We start from the raw sequence: 27,748 nt of genomic DNA, 5'->3' as shown, positions 1-27,748 counted from the left end.
TTTAGCTTACAAAGTGAATATTTCAATATGTGAACATTTCTCCCCAGTCCAGTTGATCAAAATATCTTCAACAGATAACACCACACCTCCCCATTCCATCAATGCTCTGTCTGGCTATTTTAAAGTATTTGTTAAATAATTTTTCTGCACCTATCTTCTTACCATTGCCTTTAACAAATTTCTAATTTATGTTCTCAATTATGAAAGAGGCATTGAAGGTAATTTTATATATAGCAGAATATAAAATTATAAAAGTATACTTTTTGATGACTACCTTGCTATGAACTCCTATGAAGCAATGTTCTTCTCTCTTATACTTACAGATTCTATGAATACTGTGTGTCCTTCATCTTTTCCTTGGAAATCATGCAAAACCAAAGCTTGGTAGTTGACTTTGTCCTTCTAGGACTTTCACAGGATCCAAATATTCAGAAAATGGTATTTATTGTATTTTTGTTTGTGTACATCGCAACCATCGGGGGCAACATGCTAATTGTGGTGACCATCCTCAGCAGCCCTGCCCTGCTGGGTTCCCCCATGTACTTCTTCTTGGCCTTCCTGTCCTTCCTGGATGCGTGCTTCTCCTCTGTTATCACCCCAAAGATGATTGCAGACTCCCTCTCTGAGAGGAAAACCATCTCTTTTCAAGGCTGCATGGTCCAAATCTTTGCTGAACACTTCTTCGCTGGGGCAGAAGTGATTGTCCTCACAGTCATGGCCTATGACCGTTACGTGGCCATTTGCAAGCCCTTGCACTACTCTTCTATCATGAACTGGAGGCTCTGTGGCATTCTGATGGGAGTAGCCTTGACAGGGGGCTTCTTGCATTCTATGATCCAAATTCTCTTTACTTTTCAGTTGCCCTTCTGCGGCCCCAATGTCATAGATCACATCATGTGTGACTTGTACCCATTACTGAAGCTTGCGTGCATGGACACTCATATCTTTCACCTTTTGGTGATTGCCAACAGCGGGTTTATCTGCATCATAATCTTCACCTTGTTGCTTATCTCCTATGGTGTCATTTTGCTCTCACTGAGGACCCATAGTTCTGAAGGGCGGCAGAAAGCTCTCTCCACCTGTGGATCTCACATTGCTGTTGTGGTTTTGTTCTTTGTCCCGTGCATATTTATGTACTTCAGACCTCCATCGGCTTTCTTTTTTGATAAAATTGTGGCAATATTTTGTACTGCCTTAACTCCCTTGCTTAATCCTTTGATTTATACCTTCAGAAATAAGGACATGAAAAACGCCATGAGAAAAGTATGGAACAGATTGATGGTGGTTTATGATGAAAAATAAACATTATGCTTTTAAAAAAATTAAAGGTAAGAGGAAAGAATTTACAATGATCTTGGACAAAACTTTATGTAGATGGATAATGCATGACAGGAGGTAATGGAATGGAAATAAAATTAACACAGGATGTAGAAAATGATGTGTTCACCCACAGAGTAATTAAAAACTCTTAGTTTGCAACTCAGTATCACTATGTGTGAATTAAAGAGAGCTGAATTATGTACTTACCTAGAATCTAATAAAAAAAAATGAGAAGATAAATTTACTGTCAGACTATTTGCCATTTACTCCCATGCTCTGAAAAATGTTTGTGGAAGAAAACTATCTCTTAGGGAATCTGAAAATTTATTCAAACTATTTCAAGTGAAAGGTTTATACTAAGGGTCTTCCAAAATACATGGAAAATGGAATTAACGTATGAATTTATTTTAGTACAAAATTTCTTGAAATCATGTATTATTTTTTTCCTAATATGTTTTCCCTATGCATTTTTAAAGACCCCTATCTATTTAAGACACAAGTCTCAGTGACTGATGAAAAATTGTTAGGAATCTGAATGGACAGTCACAAATCCTCAACTCTAGATGTTCTTGTATCACATGACTACATCATTTAAATTGGTTTTACCACCCACTACAAACTCTGAGTAACCTGGTAAATTTTTTGAGAGATAAAACCTGATTGGCCTAGTCTTGCCTTTGGATGAGATGCTCTTAAGGTTATCTGATCACTTCTTACTAATTAGTGAAGGGAGACAAGAGAGGGACAGATTCGGCTATCTTTTATTACAGTGAAATAAAAGAGAATTTTTTTTTTTGAGAGGTTTTTGCTATAGGGCGCGTGCACTCACCAGACAGACAGACAGAGAGACAGAAAATGAGAAATCATCCCCCAGGGGAGATGGCCACACCGCAATCCCTTCTCCTCCATTCTCCTCCGTTCTCCTTTCGGGATCTTGGGCACGCACGCATACACACCAGGCATGAGTTTTTGTTTGTTTGTTTTTTGTTTTCTGGGGGTTTTTTTGGGGGGGAGAGGTTTTTGCTATAGGGCGCGTGCGCTCGCCAGACAGAGAGAGACATAGAGACAGAAAGCGATAAATCACCCCCCAGGGGGGATGGTCACACTGTAATCCCTTCTCCCCCATTCTCCTCTCGGGATCTTGGGCATGTACACACACACGCCCTGCGTGAGTTTTAAGCCACCAGGTCTGGGACACAAACCGCGGTCGACTACATGGGAGTCCAGCGACGTAGCCATTATGCTGTTGATCCCAGCCTCCATCATCTTAATTCCGAAACCAGATAAGGATATGACCAAAAAAGAAAACTTCAGGCCCATGTCCCTGATGAATGCAGATGCAAAAGTTCTCAAGATACTAGCAAATCATATTAAAAAACATATTAAAAAGATTATACACCATGACCAAGTAGGATTTATTCCAGGGATGCAAGAACAGTTCAACACATGCAAAACAATAAATGTGTTACATCACATTAACAAAAGAAAAGATAAAAACCATAGGATCATATCAATCGATGCAGAAAAAGTATTCAAATAAACACAATGAATAAGACTGTAAAATCAGCATAGTAACATTCCTCAACAGAATATAATCCATCTATTAAAAACTACTAAAAAAATATAAAAAACACATAGCCAACATCATACTGAATGGGCAAAAGCTGAAAGTCTTTCCACTAAAAACTGAAACAAGACAAAGCTGTCTACGTTCTCCACTCCTTTTAACATAGTACTGGAAGCTCTAACCAATGCAATTAGACAAGATAGTAAAATAAAAGGCATCCAAATAGGAAAAGAAGAAATGACATTATCTCTATTTGCAGATGATATTATGTATACATAGAAAATCCAAAGGAATCTGCAAAAAAACTACTGAAAGTGATGAATACAGTAAAGTGGTAGGACACGAAATCAATATACAAAAATCTATAGCATTTTTATATACCAAAAATGGACAAACTTAGATAGAACTGAAGAAAGAAATACCATTTACAATAGCCATAAAACAAATAAACCTTACTAAAGATGTCAAAGATCCCTAGAAAGAAAACCATGAATCACTAGATTAAGAAAATAACAATGATACAAAAAGTGATAAAACATCCCATGTTTCTGGATTGGAAGAAGTAATATAATCAAGACATGAGTCCTACTGAAATTAATCTATACATTAAATGCAATCCCAATCAAACCACCAGAGCTATTTCTTGGAAATAGAAAAACAATCACAAAATTTCTTGGGAAACATAAAAAGTCTCATATTACCAAAGCATTACCATTCAAGGGAAATAAAGTAGGAGGTATCTTACTTCTTGACTTCAAAACATATTACAAAGCTGTGATGATTAAAACAGTATGGTATTGGCACAAAAACAGACAAGTAGACCAAGTGAACAGAATCGAGAACCCCCAAGTAAACCCCAAAACATAGAGTCAACAGATCCTTGACAAAGGACAGAAGACAAGTGGGGAAAAAATATCTTCAGCAAATGGTGCTGGGGTGGGGGGACCAGCAGTTAGTGTAATGGCTATGCTGCTGGACTCCCATGTAATCAACTGCAGTTCAAGTTCCAGATCTAGTGGCTTAAACTCATGCTAGATGTGTATGTATGCGTACCCAAGATCCTGAGAGGAGAATGGATAAGGGATTGTGGCATGGCCATCCCTCTCCCCCCCCGGGGGGGGGGTGGGATTTCTTGCTTTCTGGCTCTCTGGCTCCCCCTGTCTTTCTGGCAAGTGCACACGCCCTATAGAAAAAATCTCTCAAAAAAAAAAAAATGGTGCTGGGAGAACTCGATATCCACCTGCAGAAGAATGAAATTAGATCTTTATCTTTCACCACTAGAAAAAGTAACTCAAAATATATTGGGGATCTAAACATAAAACCTCAAACTATAAAAATATGAGTGGAAAACACAGGACAACCTCTTGGAGACCTTGGCATAAGCAAGGGATTAGTAAAGATCTCTGAAGCACAGGCAATCATCCCAAAAATAGACAAATGGGACTACATTAGACTGAGAAGCTTCTGCATAGCCAAAGAAATAATGAGTAGAGTGAGGAGACAATATTCAGAGTGGAAGAATGTATTTTCAAATTTTACCTCAGATAAGGGAATGATAACCAGAATACATGAGGAACTCAAGCAACTTTCACACACACACACACACATACACACACACCAATCTATTTAAAAGACAAGAAAAGGAGCTGAACAGATAATTCTCCAAAAAGACACATGAATGGTCAAAAATCATATGAAAATAGGCTCAACATCTCTTATCATCAGGGAAATGTAAATCAAAACCACAATGAGATACCACTTAACCCCAGTCAGAATGATTAAAATTAAAAAGAATAAATAATGATAAGTGCTGGCAAGGTTGTGTTGAAATGGGACCTCTCCTACACTGTTGGTGGGAATGCAAATTAGTATAACCACTTTGGAGAACGATCTGGAGATTTCACAGAAACCTACAAATAGAACTACCACACAACCCAGTAACTCCACTCAGGTATTTACCCAAAGGATCGAAAAACCCTCAGTCGGGAAAGCATTTCTAAATCCATGCTTATTGCAGCATTATTTCTGATTGCTTGGACATGGACTCAAGCCAAATGTCCAGAAATAGATGACTGGATTGAAAACAACATGGCACATGCACTCTATCAAATACTACTAAGCCATAATAAGCAATGAAACCTGACATTTGATACCAGGTGGATGAACATAGAAGACTTAATGCTAAGCAAAGCAAACCAGACTATGAAAGACACACTTTCTATGTCTCCATTCAATATATACCAATTGTCTTCTCTCTATAGCAGAAACTAAAAGTTTGGAAGGTATAGTAACAGGGAAGCCACTGTAGATACTAGAGATAGTAAAGGGAGAGGTAATGCGGGGTTGGTTAATGGAGGAAGGAGGGAGGAGAAAAGGGAAGAAAACAAGTATATTTAATTGAAAACAAAATTAAAAGTCATTTGCTGGTGATAATGGTGTAAAGAAAAAGCGATAAACTCTAGAGAGTCAGATTGGGAAATCATACTTTGAAGAGGACTGTTTCATCCTGTAGTGTATTGTAAATTTTATTATGTAAATATATTTGTCTTACAATAAGATAGTTCTCAAAAATATTAATCCAACTAGATTACAAAGCTACAAATGAAATAAGTTTTTTTAAAAATTAGAATAAAAATTTGAAAATAAAAATAAATAATAACATTTATATTACAAAATGTTATGCTACTTTATAATTGCTTAAATAATTACATCATAATTACTCTTTATAGAAAAGGAGCTTTAACAATCCAAATGATTATCAGAATCTACAATCATCCTACAATAACAAGATAGTTAAAAAATATAGTTTTCAGAGCATCATAGTTGAATGAAGATATTAGTCAGGTTACAGAAATAAAAGTGGAACATCAAGTCAGATCCATAGGATATGCACCACCATACCATGCATCTAACTTGAGTAGTGCATTATTTCAAATATGTAATATTTTTACTCAGTAATGCTAATATCAATGTTTTACTCATTTATTTCACTATACAGAATGAAAATGAGTATAAAATAATAGTCAGAAAGAGCTAAAACTTGAAAAATTTTAATTTTGTAAAAAAGTTTTGCCTTCGGGCATGTGTGTTTGCTGGAGAGACAGACAGTGACAGTAAGAGAGAAAGTGAGAAATCGCACCCTGCGGAGGTTGGCCATGCCACAACCCCTTCTCTTTTATTCTGTTCCCAGGATCTTAGGCATGCACGCACATGCATCTGGTAGGATTTTTAAGCTACCAGGTCTGAGACTCGAACCACCACTGACCATGTGGGAATCCAGCAACATAACTGTTATGTCATCTGCTGACCCCAAATTCTACCTTTATTAAGTAAACTTTTTTGTAATAGATCTTTCTGTAGAGACTTTCCTCCCTGGAGAGAAATATATTGAGTAGTAACTAGAATAAGCATTTTCTTTTTCTTAGTTTATATTTATCACATATCTCATTAAACTTATATTCAAGTTAAGATGCTGTTAACTAATGAGTATGAACAAAAGAAGCCAATACATGAGGGTGTTGATAACAAGTTCACAGAGGAAAACAGCATAATAAAGACTTAACCTAAAGATATTTCGATTAGACCCTAAAATGCACAGATGAACCCATATAATACTATTCTGATAAATTTTGCATAAACATGCCTTTGTAGGTATAATGCCATAGATAGATTCTTTGAAGGGATGGGGGGATGACATACAAGCCAGAAAAATTTACCTAAAATTCAATTTCTTTACTGATAAGACTTCAAAGCACAATCCTATAGATGCTAGGGCAGAAATTTCTTGTTTGCTAACATGAGGCATCAACAAATCACCTGCTTTGCCAGCATTTTAGGAATCTGCTTCAGACAAAAGCATTCATGGAATGTCATTGATAGGTAGGAATGTATATATTTTTTCTTTATCGGTTAAAATTAGCCTTTTTTTTCCCCTTAAAACCTGTGTATAGAACAACAAAGTTCAGAGGAGCAGTTTTGTTTTACATGTTCTTTTAAAACTATACGATAAAATCAAGGATCCGTGTGGCTTTAAATATCATCTTTATGCTGATAACGTTCAGAGTTATATCTCTATCCCAGACTTCTTGATTAAATGCCAGATTCCAACACTCAACAGTTCACTTAGCATCTTCCTTTATAGAGTTGGTAGGTATTGTAACATTTAATGGCTGACTGGTCTTGTTGTAAATGTACTTTACCAATGGCCTTTCCAGGGAAATACCATTCTTCCAGGTTCCTGGCCAAAAATGTGAAGTAAAAAAACAACAACAACAACAAACAAAAACTACAGCTCACTGCTGACTTAGAAAAAGAAATTCTTTGGTTTTGCTTTCAAGATATATTTATAGAGAATCTGATTAATTTTTTTCTCCCACACTCCTAACATTCCAGTCTGAGGGCCATCATCACTCCATTAGATCACAGTGATAGAATCTAAACATTTATCCTACTCATCCTCTTGCTCTATTAAGTCTGCTTTAAGCACAACAGTCAACATGTATTTTCAAACTAGAGTCAAATCAGGATATTTCTCTGTTTCAAATCCTGTAATGGCTTCATTTCACTTAGACTAAAAGGCAAAATCTTTACAATTACCTGACCTTCTGTTGCCTCTTTGGCTTCTTCCAAAGCCAAGTATTACACCCTTGCTCCCTTGGCTTCAGACAGTGTCTTCCTCAGTCTCCTTGGGCACATCAGGCAGGCTTTCACTCTGTGGCATCAGCATTGGGTCCATCTGTTCTCTCTGCTTACAACGTTCCTGCATTAAGGGTGCATGACTAACACGTTCATCACTATAAGACATTGCTCAAGTCTGCCCTCAGTGAGACTGCCTTTATCACTGTATTTAATACAGTAGTTCCATCCTGACTCCCAAGTCATTAATCTTGCCCTACTTTTTCTTTCTTTTCTTTCTTTCTTTCTTTCTTTCTTTCTTCCTTCCTTCCTTCCTTCCTTCCTTCCTTCCTTCCTTCCTTCCTTCTTTCTCTCTCTCTCTGTCTCTCTTTCTTTTCTTTCTTCCTTCCTTCCTTCTTCCCATCCTTCTGCCTTTCTTTCTTTCTCTCTCTCTCTCTCTTTATTTTTTGGAGTGGTTTTTGCTATAAACTCTCCCCAAAAAGAAAGAGACAGAGCAAAAGAAAGTGAGAAATCATCCCCCAGGGGGGGATGGTCACACCACAATCCCTTCTCCTCCATTCTCCTTTCGAGAATTTGGGCATGCATGTACACACGCCAGGTGTGAATTTAAGCCTCCTTGTTCGAACTCGAACCACTGTCGACTATATGAAAGTCCAGCGATATAGCCATTATGCCAACTACTGGTCCCTACTTTCTTCTCTTTTTTTTTCTTTTTTCGGAGAGGTTTTTGCTATAGGGTGTGTGCGCTCGCCAGACAGACAGAGAGAGACAGAGACAGATAGCAAGAAATCACCCCCTGGGGAGATGGCTATGCCGCAATCCCTTCTCCATTCTCCTCTCGGGATCTTAGGCACGCATGCACAGGCGCCCTGCATGAGTTTAAGCCACTGGGTCCGGGACTCGAACTGCAGTCGACTATGTGGGAGTCCAACGACATAGCCATTACGCTAACTGCTGCCCTCCCCTTCTTTCTTCTAACAGTATTTATCATCATTTAGCATACTATTTATTTATTTATTTGTTGTTTCTTATCTGTTCCCACTCAGATAGAAGCTCCAAAAAGACAAGAATCTGTGTCTACTTCAACTATGATATATACCAAGTTTAATGCCGTGTGGTGTTATCTGTTGAAGATATTTTGATCAATGGGTCTGGGGAGAAATGTTCACATATTGAAATGGTCTCATTGTAAGCCAAACAATATGATTGAAAGTATATCCAAAAAAATAATAAATAATGTGAAAAAAAAGGATATAGAAGAAATTCATTGTGCACATTGTGTCAATATTGTTAAGTGTTTGGAATTTGAAATCTGTGTCAGAGATCTTAAAACTAAAGATTTCTGGGGCCAATAAATAGTGTGGATCTTAAGGCACTGGATCCCACATCTCTACACAGTGTGAGTCCGGGACATGAAAGCTTAAAAAACTGCATTCATGCCCAAAATGCTGAGAGGAGAATGGAGGAGAAGAGGATGTTGCATGTTGTTCAACCCACTGGAGGTTGATTTCTCACTTTCTTTCTCTGTCTTTCTCTGGCAAGCACACATACTGTATAGTGAAACTAAAAACAAACCAAAGAAGAACCAGCAAGTGGTATAGTGATTGGGTGCTGTACTTGCACATATTTTAATGTGCTTCCAGTTACAGAACTAGCAGCTTAAAACTCATCAAGTGCACACACTCTATAGAAAAAATCTCTCTCAAAAAAGGTGAAAAAAATTCAACAAACAAACAAAAGAAATGAAGTATTTCTGTTTTCTTTAAGAATGTTTCACAGGACCTGGAGATGGCATAATGGTTGCATCACTGAATTCCCTGTAGTCAACGTGGTTTCAGTCCCAGACTGGTGGCTTAAAACTCATGCTAGGCACCCCTTAGGGGGGATGGCCATGCTGCAATTTCTTCTCCTCCATTCTCCTTGTGGGATCATGGGCACATACACACAGGTGCCTGGCATGAATTTTAAGTTACTAGGTATAGGACCAAAATCATAGTCAAATACTGGGAGTTTAGCAACATAACATTATGCTCTCTGTTAGTCCTGACAGTGAAAACATTCTGAAAGCAGCAAAAGAGAAGAAACAAAATCCGAAAAGAACAACCAATACACAAGACAATGAACTTCTCAAAGAAACCTTGCAGGCCAGGAGGAAGTGGTTGATAGATACAGAATGCTGAAGAGAAAAAAATAATTATCAGCCAAGAATATGTACCTGGCAAATCTATTTTCAAAAACAAAGGAGAGACAAAGTTTTCCCAGCAAACTAAAGCTGAGAGAATTTATTATTCCCTTTATTACTCCCAGATTACCAGATTAGTGAAGCAAGAAATAATGGAGTTTCTCTCTTTGTTTTGCTAGAGAGTAGCATCTGCTTACCAGAAAGAGAGGAAAGGTGACAATACATCCATCATGGGATATAGTCATGCTGCAATTCCAGCTCCAGTTCTCCTTTTGAGACTTTAGGCATGCACACACATGTACTCAGTATCTTTGTTAAGCCTCTGGTCCAGAATTTGAATTATGCAGTCTGCCATGGGAAATCCAGTTATATTAACCAACACAGTACTGGCTGGCCCAGGAGTTCTTAAATGAAAAGAAAAAAAGCATAAGAAAGAAACATCCGGAGGTATAAAAAACAGTGGTAGAAGTAAGTATATGAACAATTTAAGAATATACTAATCCAATCATCACGAGGTGAAAACTACTCATATCTTTAATATAAAGACTAACATATAAAACATTAAAAGTGTTGCAATTACAAGATAGTAAAGGCTAGAAAATATTAAAAATGCAAATGGTTTTGCTTTGTTGTCCGGTTTTAAGGATTTTTTTTTCCTGTCTTGAGCTGCTAATAGGTTCATGTACCTACTACTTGAATAGAATCCTAACCTGTTTCCTGGCTTTAAGTTTTAAGCAAAGTTCCTTAGCATTTCTTTGATTTATTAAAGTTAAAGCTGCTTTTCTTGAAATTACCAGCTGAACTTGATATTGAAAGTAGTTAGATTATTTAAGAAATTGTGTGACCAATAAAATGTGGAGGGAAAAGGAATGGAAGACAAATGTAGACACCAGAGATAGTGTGAGAGGAAGGTGGGAAAGGGCAGAGGGTCAGAAATAGGGGTAAAAAATATATGTGTGTGTGTGTGTGTGTGTGTGTGTGTGTTTTGTATGCTGTGACAATGCTTAGGGAATGAATGTAAATTAGTTAATTAAAAACAAGTTTCAGAAAAAAAAACTAACACTATTTTTCTTGAAATTAAAAAACAAATGCCTTAAAAATACCTATTTGATAACTGCAGTAAGATATTTAGCCCCAGCTAGGTGCTGCTTTGTAGTATGTTCATTCTACTCACTGAGGTTTATGCCTAAAGTCAGACTTGTGTTCACGGATATGTATATATCAGCTGCACTTGCTGTTGAAAATATTTAAATTAACTAAGATCTTTAGTGAATCAATAAAATGTGTGGGAAAAGGGTATAGAAAGCAATCATGGATACCAGAGACAGTGTGGGAGGAAGGTGGGAGATGGCAGAGGGTGAGAGATAGGGAATCAAAGATGGGAAAAAAGGCAAAATAATCAGGAAACAAAAAATGGAAAATTATTTGTTGATGATAACACGCAGTTGATGTGCTTGACTGAGCCAATATACAGTGTATTCTGGATGGAAAATCTCATTCTGTATGCTGTAAAGATGTACAGTGAATGAATGCAAATAGATAAATTCAAAGAAATTTTCAAAATACAAATGGTAACATCAAAAATTCCAAGCGTAAGGGCCAATAGGTGGCATGATGATTAAATTCCAGACACGCACATGCAAATGGTGGTTCAACTTCCAGACCTGGTGACTTGGAACTCATGCTGGGCACATGTGTGTGCATGCCCAAAAATCCAAGAGGAAAGACTAAGAGAAGGGGTTGCAATGTGGCTATATTCCCTGAGGCGTAATTCTTCACTTTACTCCTTACTGTCTCTCTGTCCCTCTGGTGAGTGCTTGCATCCTATGGAAAAAAAACTTTATAAACAAACAAATAAAAAAATTAAATTGTACGTAGGCAGATGAAGTTGAAATGCTGAATGTCATTTTTTTCTTAATATCTATGTTATCAAAGTCAAGTTTATATCAGACTACAATAATCTGTAGCAACTATAAATCCTTCTAATCAACCTCATGGTAGCCATAAGCAAACACTTATGAAAGATACACTAAAAAATTTAAAGAGATCAGAACATAGTAGAAAGGAAAAAATAATCACAAGGAATGGTAGAGATAAAGGGAGAAACTATCTAAAAAACTACAACTTGAAAACAAGTAGCGAAAAGGTAGAAATAAATCCAAATTATCAATAATTACATTGACTGTAAATTTATTGAATTATGCAATTAAAAGACACAAAGTAGCTGACTAAATACAAAAAACAAACTCCCAATTATATGCTACCTAGTGGAATCTCACCTCACCTGTAAAGACCCTCACATTTGATAGAAAGTGGAAAAATATGGAAGATTTACTATGAAGCAAAGTAAGCCAGACTTTTTTTTTTCTTTTTTTTTTGGAGAGGTTTTTCGCTATAGGGTGCGTGCGCTCACCAGACAGACAGAGAGAGACATAGAGACAGAAAGTGAGAAATCAACCCCCAGGAGGGATGGTCACACCGCAATCCCCTCTCCTCCATTCTCCTCTTGGGATCTTGGGCACGCACGCACACGCGCCCAGTGTGAATTTTAAGCCACCGGGTCCGGGACGCGAACCGCGGTCGACTACGTGGGAGTCCAGCAACATAGCCATTACACTAACTGCTGGTTCCCAGTAAGCCAGACTATTAAAGAGAGGGATTTTATATCCCTACCCAATATATAATGAATGTCTGCACTTTGTGGAAGAAATTGAAAGACTGGGAGTTATAAAAGCATGAGAAACAACAATGGATACTAGAGATAGTGTGGGAGGAAGGTGGAAAAATGGGGAAGGTAAAAGGGAGGGGATCAAAAGAAAAAAGAAGGAAGCAAAAGGAACACAAAAATGGAAAATTATCTGCTAATGATAAAGTGTATGGCCATATCTTTGATTGGGCTAATACACAGTGTATTCATGATGGTTAAATTTATTTGGTATGCTGTAATGATATATAGTAATTGAATGTAAAATATTAAATTAAATTAAATGGATGAAAATGAAGGAAAGGGAAAAATATTCCTGGAAAATGAAAAGAAACAAAGATAACAAAAACAGAGAATAATATACAAAACAGAAAACTAGAGATCAATGTCCCCGATAAAATGTAGATACATGGGAAAGCTCTGGGTTTGTGTCAGGAGACCTCCCTGACTACACCAGATACATACAAGCCCATGATTCAGGTTATGTGAGGCTGGGGGTGTATTGTGACATCAAGATTCTGTTGGGGGTTTCTTTCTCTGTCTCCTATCTCGAGAAAAAAAGAAATAAACTTTTAAAATAATAAAATGTAATCTAATACTTTTGCTGGAATTATTGAGAAAAATATCCCTTCCTTCCTGATTAAGTTATCGAGTGAGTGTTTTAATACTGGAGGCCAATCTGGAGAGGTACATTTAGAACACAAGACACTGTTATTCCTTTGTCTAGTTCTACTAATTCGTATTCTATCATTTTAGCTTCTGATATAGTCCTCTCTTTCTGACTCATGAGATGAAGACAGGGAAGAGCGAGAGATCTCTTTAGTGCCCCAATAACTCTATGACTGTTACTATCTTCTTGGTTCTACATAGCCTCTTTTCCAAATATTTAAAGTGGTGCAAAAATTACTTCAACACTAGTCATCTCCATTGCAATGCACCCTAGTGACAATTTTCTCTGGGAGATCCCTTAGCTTCTTTTAAAAAAAATTATTCTATTTCATTTTATTTATTCATTCACTTATTTTAATTTGAACAGAGAGAGACATAGTGAGAGAGCAAGAGGGAAAGTCAGAAAGCACGCCACTAGGTCCGGGACTGGAACCGTGGTCAGCCATGTGGGAGTGTCCAGCACCTTAACCACCATACCACCTGTTGGTCTCCCCTTAGGTTCTTTTTATGGAAGAGGCTTAGAATTTAATGTGGAGACGTGCTGTTAAACTTGTTTCATTAATTTGTTTGATGATTTTTGTATCTATATTTTATCAGGGACATCAGTCTCTAGTTTTCTTTTTTTGTTATATCCTTCTCTCCTTTTGTTATCTTTGTTTTCATTTTTATTTTCTAAACATATTTTCCCCTTTCCTTCACTGTCGCTCTTTAATTTGGTTAATATACGATTAATATTAATTAAATTATTTTGTTAATACATTATTTAATATTTATTACCCATTATGCATTATTGTCACCTGAGGGTTGGGTAGGTAGTTCTATAGTCTTGTCTGGGATCTCCTACATATTCTAACCTTCGCTATTTACAGTCTAATATAGTATGACCTTGATCTGGATACTGGTGCTCTCATTCTGGTAGTTTTCTTTTTTTTTTCTTTTCTTTCTTTCTTTCTTTATTTTTTTGAAGAGATTTTTGCTATAGGGCACATGCACTTGCCAGATGGACAGAGAGAGACATAGAGACAGAAAGCGAGAAATCACCCCCCAGGGGGGATGGTCATGCCTCAATCCCTTCTCCTCCATTTTCCTCTCAGGATCTTGGGCATGCACACACACGCGCCCGGCGTGAGTTTTAAGCCACCGGGTCTGGGACGCGAACCACGGTCGACTACATGGGAGTCCAGTGACATAGCCATTACGCTAACTGCTGGTTCCCACATTCTGGTAGTTTTCTATCCAGAATGTTAGTCGGGACTTGTTCTCTTGACATATGGTACCAAGAGAGAAAATAGAAGGGCACAATGCCTCTTAAAATACAGATTCAGAACCAGAATTCTATTCATGTCTACCGCATAGCATCAGCCAAAGCAGGTCATAAGGACTGACCAGAGTCCCAGTGGGAAAGGATGAAGTGGAGTACTTATATGGAGGTTAATGACTGTGTCCACAATGTAATACATCTACTGAAAATCTTATTTTGTGTCAGGTGTTTCCCTAAGTGTTTTGCATAATGTACTTTATTCATTCTTTAGCAGTGCCATAATATACTGCTTCATCCTCTGAAATTCACACAGATCTGGTTACATGGAAAGTCCTACAATGTGGCAAACTTAAAAGCATCTTGCTCACATTTTTAAATTCAACATGAATATAATCTTATTCAAGAAGTTTTTCGTTTAGTCAAGTAACTGGTTCAAGGGTTTTTTATCTACACTCCCTTAGTACCTGTAAGTTCCTTTACCACTGTGTGCATCGCATTATATTGAATTTAATTAATTTCTATACCTTTTCCATCAAATTTACATTTCTTGTCTCCAGAAACTGTGGTAGCCAAGTTATCTTGAGCCAGTTACTTAATATTCCTGTATCTCAGGTGACTCATTTATAAACTGGATCGTAGTGCTAGCAAACCAACAGATTTTTTAGTTAAGATTCAATGTGTTAATATTTAGAAAGTGCTTACAAAATGACTAGGCTATTATAAGTGCTCAGTAGTGTTAGTTACTATTTCTATTTATATTGGCACCATCTTGTACTTTTTCTGGCATAATACACATAACCTATATTGTATAAATGAGCTCAAAAATTTTAAACTTTTGGTGAAACTTTATAATTGTTAAAAAAAGAAAAAATAATCTGTAGGAAATAACACATGACCTCTTCTAAAAATGTGATGCTTATTGAGATAAGTTGAAAAAAATTCCTAACAGAGCTTGGTGAGATAAGTGGAGAGAATTCATATTCATTCTGGAGTGAGAAAGAAACACACTTAAAATCCTATCACACCTGGTGCCAATAGCTGGAATAGAGGTTACATCGCTGGACTCTAGTTTCTCATATCCTGCTACAACTGATAAGTCTCGCTCTTCAGTAACTAGATGGTGGGGTTTTGTTACCCTGCCCCCTCAGTCACTGTGAGAAGCAAAGGTCCCAAATCACAAAGAATGTGTAGGGTGTATAAAAAATAAATAAGAGTTCTTCAAAAAGTTCATGGAAGATGCAAATTAAGAAAAATATGAATACATTTAAAGTGTTTTGCAACAAAATAGCTTGACTTTTAATCCCATTTTTCTGCAAACTTTTTGAAGTCACCTCTAAATATACATATTTTGAGTTTTACTCTTTTTATTTTTTTGAGAAGTTTTTGCCTTAGGGTGTGTTTACTAGCTGGTGAGAAATAGAAACAGAGATAGTGAGAGGAAAAGTGAAATATTATTCCCAGATGGATTGCCACACCTCAATCCTTTCCCCTCCATTTCTCTCCTGGGATTTTGGTGTGAGTTTCAAACTACTAGTCTGGGAGTTGGACAGTGGCCATTCGTGTGGGAGTCCACTGATGTAACTACTATGCCATATGCTGGGCCCTTGAGTCTTATTATTTAGTCTCTATTGTGGAGTTTCACCCCACACAGACTATCAGCTTAGTCTTCTAAGAATTCAGCAACTGACTCAGGTTACACAGGACCATGTGAAGAGTGAATTTTCTTCTACGTCTACATAGCCCTTCCTTTATAACCTGTTTGACAGATTGAAGCCTCTTCACCTGACCTGAACACTGATCTCTGAGAGAATTATGATGACATGCTGGTTCTTCAAACCTATACCATACCCCAGCACTCAACATTAGCACAATCCTCTAGCTATCTGGCCTTCATCTAAATTATTTCCCTTGTCCAAAAAACCTTAGTTCTATGTTGTCTAATACTGAGAACAGCTATTGCATACATTTTGCTCAGACTTATGTCAGGAAAGTCCAGTGACTCCATTATGGTCAGAAATCTTAAGCATTATGTTTTCTTTAAGAAATCAGATTGTGTTTATCTTTTAAAAAAAGAAAAAAGAAAACAATTACCCATTGTGGTTTTGATTTGTACCTCCCTTATTATAAGAGATGATGAACACTGTTTTGATATGCTTTCTGACTGTATGTCTTCCTTAGACTGTTATCTGTTGAGTTCATTTGTGCACTTATAATTGGATTAATATTTTTTTTTCAGATAAGCTGGAGTTCCTTGTATATCCTGGTTACCAGTCCCTTATCTGAGTCAGTTTGCAAATATACTTTCCCATTTCAAGGGTTGCTGATTTATTCTAATTATTGTTTCTTTTGTTGTGCAGAAGCTTTTTAAATCAAAACCAGATGAGGTACCACTTAACCCCAGTAAGAATGGCTAAAATTAAAAAAATGAAAGTAAGATAAGTGCTGGTGAGGCTGTGGTGAAAAGGGAACTTTCCTACACTGTTGGTGGGAATGTAAATTAGTATAGTCACTGTGGAGAATAATATAGATGTTACTCAAAAACCTATAAATAAAACTAGTATATTATACAGCAATTTCATTTCTGGTATCTACCCAAGTGACAGGAAAATGCTCAGTCAGAAAAACACTTGCACATCCATGTTTGCTGTAGCATTTTTCACAATTGCTAAGACATTGAACCAATCTAATGTCTATGAACTGTTGAATGGATTGGAAAAGTATGGAACATATACACTATGGAATACTACTCAGCCATAAAAAATGAGACCACACTTTAGATAGATAAAAAGTGGACAAACATGGAAGATTTACTGCTAAGAGAAGCAAGCCAGAGTATGAAAGAGAGGCATTGTATGTCCCCAACTAATATATACCAAATGTTGGCATTGGATGGCAGAAACTGAATGATTGTAACTCACAAAAGCCTGGAGAGCAATGATGATACTGGAGACAGTGTGGGAGGAGGGTGGGAAGGGGGGGAATCATAGGAAAGATGAAAGAAGCAAAACATTTAAGGGACCCAAAATGGAAAGAAATCTCTTGATCATAATTTATATGGCAATGTCTTTGGACTGATATGCAGTGTATTAAGAATGGGAAAATGTATTTGCTATGCTATAGTGATACACAGTGATTGACTGTAAAAAATAAATATATAAAATTAAAAATTAGTTACTAGTTACAGAAGCGATGAACTAATGTGCTTTTCTTATAAAACATTCAATATTGAGGTTGAAATAGAAAATAATGTATGTCAATTCATAATTATACTTTTGATCACTGTTTAAAAAAATGAAAATGTGGGAGATAGAGAATTATGGCAGGAGTGGAAGAATCTTTGAATAGAATAATTTGGGAATTTTTCTCTGAGTAAATTAGAACTTAATCTGATCATGGGTTAAGACCTAGGACAGAAAGTTAAAGAGAAACAGAGGGCGACCAGCAGATAGTCTAGTGGTTACATTGCTAGACTCACATATGACTGCCCACAGTTTGAGTCCCAGACACAGTGGCTTTAAGCTCATGCCACCGGATGCATGTGTGTATGGGCCCAAGATCTTGGGAGGAGAAGGAATCACAGGGTGGTTATCTCCATTGGGGAATGATTTCTCACTTGTCTTAGTATAAACACCTAAGACAAAAACCTCTACAAAAAGATAGAGAGAGAGAGAGAGAAACAGAGGAACAGCCATATGAAGAAGAAGAGGACTCATCTTCAGAGAGAGATATGAACTGACATTGAAGTGAGAAAAAATTTTCATAGCTCGGGGGCAAATGGAAAAAAAAAATAATGGAGCTTACTCACATGAACATGAGGAACTCAGTAAGTATTTAGAGGGTCCAGTAGGTGATATGGTGTTTAAGGCAGGGGACTCACACATTACTGACCTTATTTTGAGTCCCAGACCTGATGGCTTGCTTTGTCTCTCTCTCCCTCTCTTTCTGTGGTGAGCACATGTGCCCTACAGCAAATTAAAAATAATAAACATTAATGAAATTAAATAATTAATTCTTTTTAAAAATGTTTGGAGAGATGGAGGCATTGGCAAGATGAAAAGGAATTTCTAGGACAAATCAAACGGTTCTAAGAGAATGAGAAACCAAGGAAGGGTAACAATGTGAAAGTATCATAATCTTCACATTATAAACACTTTGATCATAAAGCACATTAATATTTTTGAAGGTTCCTCTGATTGTCAGTGTAGAATGAAAAGCATTATTTCTAGCATATTTCTGAAATAATGACTTCTAAAGGAAAATACATCATATTCTCAGCAAGACAGTTACTTGGCAACTACAATCTTTTGTTTCATCCACAGTTTCTTCATGGCATAACTTATTATTTGATGGGATTATCACCAAGGGATACAACTGGCCCAGTATGACTAAGTCCTTATAGATTTGTTACCTGCTTCTTATTGTCTGTAACCTGGCAACCAATCTATGAAGTGTCGTGAAACACACATGTGTAATGTATCCTTGTACTATAAATAAAAAGACCCAGTTTTTCTGGGTGGCTCAAGCAGCTCAAGCAGTGGCTCAGCTGCAGCACAAGTTGCTTGGGCTACCTAGGTTCAGGCTGCCTGTGTCCATTTCTACTCTATCCCTTTGTCTCATTCTTTCCAATTCCCTGGTCCTGGCAAGATGGAGGGCTTTCTCTTTCTCGTCCTCTTTCTCTTCCTCACCAGCAGCCCCCTGATCATGATTCAGCCAGACCCAAGCCCCGGAGCGGATGCCAACAGTTATTTATTTATTTTTTTTAATTCACTGATAGAAACAGGAGTAATATTTCATATATTTCAGTTCTTGTTCTTTGGAAATCATGAGTCCAGCAGTCTCAACCTCTCAAGGACATCAGACCTTTAATATCATTAACATTCCCCATAGGTCAAGCCTTTAGTGCAAAGGCATCAAGAAAAGAGCATTGTGGGGAAAAAATTATTACAAGTTTAACATGTTTATTGCAGTATTCTAAATTCAATTAAATGTTAGCTCCCTGTGCTTTTGAATAGCAGAACAGATGGGAGTATATTTTCAATTCTGGGTATGTAGATTTTAACTCAGAGCTCTTATGGTGTAAAAACATTGACAAGCATCTAAGTTCTCAGACATAGGTATTGAGTCTATAAAAATTACCAGAGGAGTTTGTTAAATATAGCCTTTTGTATATCTCTTAACCATGGCCTATCTCATTAGAACTTTTTGGAATATACTCTATTATCTGTCACAAAACTTTCAAAGTGATTCTAATAAACAGTCAAGGTAGAAAAATGTTGACCTAGTTCTCATTTTAAAATTAAGTATAATAGAAATGCAGAGAGATCCAGTGAGTATATATCTCTAAATTGGGACGATAAGCTTGCATTTGTGTAGTTCCAGGGCAGTGCTTATAATTTGATTGTATTGGGCTGCTGGGAATGTCATGATGCATTTTTTTTTTTTGGAGAGATTTCCACTGTAGGGCACGTGTGCTCGCCAGACAGACAGAGAGAGACATAGAGACAGAAAGCGAGAAATCACCCCCCAGGGGGGATGGTCATGCCGCAATCCCTTCTCCTCCATTCTCCTCTCGGGATCTTGGGCACGCACGCACACGCGTCCGGCGTGAGTTTTTAAGCCACCGGGTCCGGGACACGAACCGCAGTCGACTATGTGGGAGTACAGCGACATAGCCATTACGCTAACTGCTGGTTCCCTCATGATGCATTTTTGCATAGAAAAATATGCCATAACTTTCCAGTAAACCTAATAACATCTAGTCCAAATGCCTTGTGGCTTTTTAATCTTTTTATCTTTCATTTCAAGGATGCATCAACATCAAATATCATTTTGCCAGCACCATGTAAAGTTCTTCCATTAATAATGTTTATACAAATCCTTACAACTATAAACACAAATCCAGATATAGGCAATAACTTGAATAATCATATTTGTGGGAAAAACACTGAAACAATAGCAGAGAGACAACCAGTGATATGTTCATATACTATAAAAGATAAAATTCAGATGGTGTCTCACAGTGAAGGAGAAAGGCACCTTGAGGGCAAGGATCAGTTACATCAGAAAGGAATGTTTTTCCAGATGAGTTTCTCTGGAGTCCCCAGGTCGAAATGGGTTTGGTAAGTCAGACCTATGGTACACGGCTCTCTCTATTCAGTGAAGTTGTTTGGATCAAATTTTGTAAAAAAATTTAGTTTCCCAGCCATGCATTTCAGCAAATCATATCTATGTTGTTGATGTCCCCAGTAACATAACCTACCCATGTCCCCAAATACATCACAGTGGGGTTTTTATTCATTCATTTTCTTTACTTTTTCTTGTTAGTAATTTTACATTAATAGCAAGTACTGGTTTCAGAAAAGTAGAGTCATTTAACAGAAGCATATTAGCAGATATTATGATGGAAAGTGGAAAAACTTAGAGGTAAATCGGCCCGCTCCCTTTATTGCTTGGTAAAGAAAGTCTCAGCCAGACAATGCAAATGCACTTTCACAAGACCTGAGGATGAACACAAATCTTGCATCTTCTTAGGATGTCTAATCTCTTTCACATTCTGTACACCTCTTTCCTGCCATTCCAAGCTAATTCATTTAGTTTACATTGTGCTTTGTAGAACTTATATCAGAATGCACTAGCTAAGGTCTCTTGATTTTTAATATATATTCTTTCAACCATTTAATCTATAGATATTTAATACTTAATACTACAACACAGCTGACTCATTATTTAAAGAAAATGGCAAAAAAAGTAAAAGAGAAAGGAGAAAAACAATGATACTAAGTATAATTATATTGATATTCTTAGTAAGATTTATCTGTTATAGGTAGTTCATAGATATAAACGACACTGATAAGTGAACATTTAACTTAGTAGAATGTTTTCTTTCATGCTTTCTCCCTAAAATCCTTTGGGATTTCTGTATTTGTCTTCATTTCACTATCGAGTTAGCCAAGGTTGAGAATATTTGACATCATCCAGATTAAATGATTGCTTCCATCTATTTCCCATTTGCCTCCAAGAAAACCTTTCTGAACCACAGTCTCTTCATTGCTTTCTTTACTTCTGCATTTCTCAAGGTATAAATCAGAGGATTTAACATAGGAGTAATGATGGTGTAAAATATAGCCACCATCTTATCTTCTGAAAAGGTAGTGTCAGGTCGCATGTACATAAAAGTACAAGGACCAAAAAACATGATGACCACAGCAATGTGGGAGCAACAGGTGTAGAGAGCTTTTCTCCTACCTTCTGCAGACTGCTTTCTCAGAGAAACCAGAATAATGGTATAGGAGATAAGCAAGATAACAAAGCTCCCCAGGGCAATGGTACCACTGTTGGCTGTCACCACAACACCAACAATATATGTGTCCGTGCAGGCAAGTTTCAGGACAGGATGGACATCACAAAAGTAGTGATCAATCTCATTTGGTCCACAAAAGGGTAGTTGGACTACCAGAGCCACTTGGATAATGGAGTGTAAGAACCCTCCTACCCAGGTCCCCAGTAACATTTTATTGCATCTCTCCCAGTCCATGATGGTCATATAATGTAGGGGCTTACAGATAGCCACATAACGATCATAGGCCATTACAGTAAGGATGAAGCTCTCAGTGCAACCAAAAAAATGTACCCCAAAGAGTTGCAGCATGCACCCCACATAGGAGATAGTTTTATTTTTTGCTAACAGATCAACAATCATCTTAGGAGCTGTGACTGAAGAGTGACAAATATCCACAAAAGACAAGTAGTTGAGAAAGAAATACATAGGAGACTTGAAGAGGTTGCCTTGGGAAACTATCAGTATGATGAGAAGATTTCCTAAAATAATGACTGTGTAGAAGAAAGAAAACACCACAAAACAAACTTCTTCAACCTCTGGGTTCTGAGAAAGTCCCAAGAAAATGAACTGAGTTACATTGTTTATTTTTTCCATGGGATGAATCCACGGAGACACAGTTCTCAAGAGACAATTAAATTTCCTGAAAGAAATGTAAGAAAGACTAATAGCATTTATTTACAACTTAGAACCAGTGGATAATCACAGTAGTTGACAATGGAAAAAATGGTATTTGGCATTCATACATTTTGACCATCTTACCTCAGTATTATATCCCATTCACTTCAGATGAGGAAACTAAGTTCAATGAAATAAAGCTGATATTCCAAGTCTCACACGTTACTAAGTGTCTCTCCTCCCTTACCGTTTATTAAAGTTTATTCATCTGTATCTGAAATGTACTTAGCACTTATTTTGTATAAAGCATTCCACTTAATTTTGCAACAACTTCTGTGTTTGTGGATATGATAACATTTATATACCTGGAAATGGTTGCTTTATTTTTGATCCAGCAGTGACTGTTGACATTTTACCTTCTAAGTTACTGCCAAGACTGATCACCACATCACATCCCATTTTTTTCATGGGTACTCAAGGAATGGAGACTAGGCAACATCTGCAAGTTCTTCTTACAAAACACAGATCTTTGTGTGCATGAATTTATGGTCCCTACTTAATCTCAAGCTAGTATGTATTCAAGATGCAATGTGGTATACTAGACAGAGGATCCAAATGATACAAACCTCATTCTGAAAGATTACTGTTGCAATTCTGTGTAAATTATTTAGCTTCATGGAATCTCCCTTATCTTATTTGTGAAACAAGGTTTAATTTTTCTATGTATGAACAGTTACTTGTACCATAAACTTAAATTACTTCTATCAGTTGGAATAGCCATATTCCATACTCTGATAGTGAAGAAGAGATAAGAGAATATGCAAGAGACTGTGAGATACAATTAAAGAACTGTTGGATTTGAAATCAGGGGAAATGATTATTCTGGTAATTATTCCACATTCAAATTCAGAATACTTTAATATCCCTATTGTTTAGCCCCTATATTTCAATTTATATTATTTTGTTCATTTATGGGTTTTTGGATCAAGGAGCCAGATGGAGGTATAGCTGTAAAATGTCATGCTCTGTGAAGCAGTTCAACACAGGAAAATTCACGTTCAAGTATTCAAGTCTGGAGATTTCCTTGAGTACAGTAGAATGGTGCTTGTCCATAATATGGTGCTGGATGAAGACTAAGTGTGGATCAGGGCATCAAGATCCTATTGGAGAGGGAACCAGCAGTTAGCGTAATGGCTATGTTGCTGGACTCCCACGTAGTGGACCACGGTTCACGTCCCGGACCCGGTGGCTTAAAACTCACGCCGGGCACGTGTGCGTGCGTGCCCAAGATCCTGAGAAGAGAATGGAGGAGAAGGGATTGTGGTGTGGTCATCCCCTCTGGGGGGTGATTTCTCGCTTTCTGTCTCTCTTTCTCTCTCTGTCTGTCTGGTGAGCACATGCGCCCTATAGCGAAAATCTTTCAAAAAAAAAAAAAAGAAAGAAAGAAAGATCCTATTGGAGATGTGGCTTCTCTTTCTCTCTCTCTTTCTCCCCCCCACCCCACCCCACCCCACACTGTCACTCTTGTCCATGGAAGAAAGAAATGAATAAACTTAAATAAATTTTGCCTCTAAATAAAATTTAAGTCCACTTTTCCATTAACATTTTGAAGCGCTTGCTACTGGGTCTTTCAGTTTGAGTAAATTCACTATTTCTAGGAAGACATAATTAACTGAACTATCATTTGAATGTAGTTAGAAAGAACAATATTTAAATGGATGAATCTTTTCTTTTTTTTTTTTTTTTTTGCCATAGGGCTCGTGACCTCACCAGGCAGAAAGAGAGAGACAGAGAGACAGAGAGTGAGAAGTCACCCCCCAGGGGGGATGGCCACGCTGCAATCCCTTCTCTTCCATTTTCCTCTTGGGATCTTGGGCACGCAGCGTGCGACATGAGTTTTAAGCCACCGGGTCCAGGACGCTAACCGTGGTCAACTATGTGGGAGTCCAGTGACATAGCCATTACACTAACTGCTGGTTCCCACCCCCTCCTTTTTTCTTTTGAGAGGTTTTTGCTATAGGGTGTGTGCGCTCACCAGAAAGGCAGAGAGAGAGAGAGAGATAGAAAGTGAGAAATCCCGGCCCAGAGGGGATAATCACGCCACAATCCTTTCTCCTCCATTCTCCTCTTGGGATTTTGGGCATGCACTCACATGTGCCCAGCGTGAATTTAAGACACTGGGTCCAGGACTCGAACCACGTTCAACTACATGGGAGTTCAGCAACATAGCCATTATGCTAACTGCTGGTCCCTTAATGTATGAATCTTCAATGGAGGAATTTCAGGCAGTTCAATAGGCTCTCTGGCATGCTTATTGAAAGGGATATATGAAATCATTTTGATTAAGGGTAACTTCAGGGCTCTTCCTCCAATCAAATCAAGATTAACTAATTCTTCAAGTTATAAGTTGTCCACCTGAGACTACATCCCTTCAAGATCCATCCAGTGTAGTGCTAAATTCTGGTCTCAACTTCCCTATGCAACAACATCGTGCCAGCACTTCTAGCTGCTGGGAAACTACAGGGCTATGTTTCTTCAGGTCTGTAAATTGGAATTGGTAGAGCGTTCATTACAGGTGTGCCTTTCGTATGCATTGAGAAATAATAAGAGCAATAATATAATTCAAATACAGATTCAAGCACACTCCATTTTGATAGACCATCTCTCTTCAGTTTTCCTACTGAATTTAAAACACACAAAAATTTATTTTCCACTATTAAATCCCTTCGATTTAAGGGAGCTAGAATCTCAGCAGTTTAACCTGGGTATTTTTATAGCTGTCCTATAAATTAGGCATGTACATGGAAGTCTGGAAACTGTTCCCTCCCTTTTCATACCACAAAGTCCTTGGAAAGACCTTTCTCCTTCAACCATGACTTATCTCAAGGGTTCCTTCCTCCCTTTGCTGAGCATTTCAAACATAATACTGCCTCAATTTCTTTTGAAATGATTGGGAATTATTTTTTATTCACATACATACTATCCTATCCCACAGCCATTTATAGAAACATGTTATTATCTTATCATCATTTTAATAATAATTTCATTTCCCCATTACTTCAGAGAACAATGCCTTAGAGCCACATTGGAAGTGCTAAAAATATATCAATTTAATTTAATCCCCCTTTTTAACAACTCTCCCATATTAATTTTAGAGGAAAAAGAAATCTCACCGGTATTTTCCACGGTTTGGTTTGGTTTATTTTTCTTTCTCTTGAGATAGTTTGAGTGCAGCTGTCCAAAGTAAAACAAGAACAATGCTTGTGACATTTATCTGTGAATAATTAGTACCAGAGAATTCCTAACTCCCTACACTCAAAAACTATAATAGAAATCAGTCTTTGTTGTTCCTGGATCGCTTACCTGATGAAATCTGTAATTTCACTGTACCTGTGGCAATAAATAAGCATTTCTCTACTCTTATATGGGCTATTTAAAAGAATGAGGCAGAATGATAATGACCTTGGGGAAAGCTTTATTCCCCTACGTTTTTATTGATAGTCAAAATCAAATTGAAGGACTAAATATGAGTCTTAATTTGTGTATGTCCACTTACAAATAAGTGAAAGGAGAAGGAATTGTGGCACTGCCTTCCCACCCAGGGGGTGATTTCTCATTTTCCTACTCTTTTTTTCTGTCTCTTTCAAGAACACATGCCCTATAGCCAAAACTAAAATAACATAATAATGTTGGCTAATTTAAAAATCCAATCAGTTCTCAAATTTAGAACCATACTCTGATCCAAATAATTGAAAAAAAAAAGACAAAAGTAATCATTTTATCATTGTATACATTGTTCTTTGAGTTAATGTGCTTTTATATTCAGTTGTTGGAAAAGTCATGATTTGTTTTTCCATAGAAAAACAGAAAGATACGTCACAACTTTTCCAATGTCCCAATATAGTCATTAAATAACACATATTTAATACAATACTTGGTTTTATGTTATTTACTCAATTTTAATTGTTCCAGTCTTTTGAAGATTCTATTTGTCAGAAAAAGAATGAATTAAATTGAACTTTGGTATTAATTGAACCTATGCTGATTTCTTGAGCAAAAGGAAAGACGAGGTTCATTTCTGAGCTATACTTTGAATGAGTTGTGATTTTGGCTTTAATTCTTTTATTTTTTTGAGCATAAATTACTAACACTGAATTTTCCCTTTGCTTTCTCTTTCCTATTCAAATTATTTCCTTTTTACTCATATTAGTTTTTGTATTTTCCCTTTCTACTCTTATGTCACCTTGCTCTTTCATACAACACCCAAAACATCAAGGAAATATCACTATCTCGGGTTAACAGAAAAAAATAAGTAAAATGTAAAGTGCGGAAAGCAAGGCAGAAATTGTGATCAGGTTTGTAAAAAAATACTCAACACGATTAAATTAATATGTTAGTTTCTTATTCTGTTGTAACAAATTTCCACAAACTTAGTATCTTAAACCAATACAAATATAATGTCTGACATTTTTGGTTGTCAGAAGACCAAAGTTGGTCCCACTGTGCTATACTCAAGGCACTGGAGGGATGAATCCTTCTAAAGACTTTAGGAGAAAATCAATATTCCAAATTCTGTTTTCTAGAGGCTCTGTGCTTTCTGTGGCCTCTTCCTCCATACAGCTAAGGACATCATAATTAGTGTAAATTGACAACCCTTGGAATAGTAGAGAATTTTTGTCAACTGTGCCTCACATAAGGGACTAATAACAAGAATACACAGGGAACTCAAGTGGCTTACCTGGAAGAAAAAGATTAAGCCAATTAAAAGATGGGAAAATGAGTTGAATCAACAACTCTCTAAGGAAGACATATGAACAGAAAAAAAAAAGCATATGAAGAAATGCTCAACAACCCTCATCATAAAACAGATGCAGATAAAAACTACAATGAGATGATACCTAACCCCTGTCATAATGGCAAAGATTAAAAAAAAAATTATAAATGCTGGAGAGGATTTAGTGAAAGGGGTAACATTCCTACACTGTTGGTGGGAATGTAAATGGGTCCAGCCACTGTGGAGAGCAATATGGAGGTTTCTCAAAGACCTTCAAACAGAACTGCCATATGATCCAGCAATTCAACTCCTGGGTATCTACCCAAAAGACAGGAGAACGCTCAGTCACAGAAGCACTTGCACATCTATATTCATTGCAGGCTTACTCATAATTGCTAAGACATGGAACCAACCCAAATGTCTACAAATGGATGAATGGATTAAAAACAGTGTGGCACATAAACCCCATGGAATACTACTCAGCCATAAAGAACAGGGTCCTAGAATTTGATAGAAAGTGGACGAATATGGAGGATTTGTTGCTGACTGAAGCAAGTCAAGTTATGAATGAGAGACATTGTATGTCTCCACTTAACAAATACTGACTGTCTGCATTCTATGGTAGAGACTGAAAGACAGGAGGACCTAAAAGCATTAAAAATTGTTATGGACACTAGAGACA

General features: G+C 37.1%; 2 protein-coding genes across 2 annotated transcripts; one reads left to right on the top strand and one right to left on the bottom strand.

The window, feature by feature from the left end:
* Nucleotides 1-360: 360 nt before the first annotated feature.
* LOC102495777 (olfactory receptor 4C15) lies at nt 361-1,302 on the top strand. The gene has a single exon (XM_006157914.3). It carries the CDS (start codon nt 367-369, stop codon nt 1,300-1,302), a length of 936 nt encoding a protein of 311 aa, XP_006157976.1. The 5' UTR covers nt 361-366.
* Nucleotides 1,303-21,335: 20,033 nt separating this feature from the next.
* Nucleotides 21,336-22,271, bottom strand: LOC102482440 (olfactory receptor 4S2). The gene has a single exon (XM_006157891.1). The coding sequence runs from the start codon at nt 22,269-22,271 to the stop codon at nt 21,336-21,338; it is 936 nt and encodes a 311-aa protein (XP_006157953.1).
* Nucleotides 22,272-27,748: the final 5,477 nt, after the last annotated feature.

Source organism: Tupaia chinensis, unplaced genomic scaffold (assembly GCF_000334495.1).
Source record: "Tupaia chinensis unplaced genomic scaffold, TupChi_1.0 Scaffold000564_1, whole genome shotgun sequence".
NCBI classification, from domain to species: Eukaryota; Metazoa; Chordata; class Mammalia; order Scandentia; family Tupaiidae; genus Tupaia; species Tupaia belangeri.
This window is presented reverse-complemented; position numbering and strand designations above follow the sequence as displayed.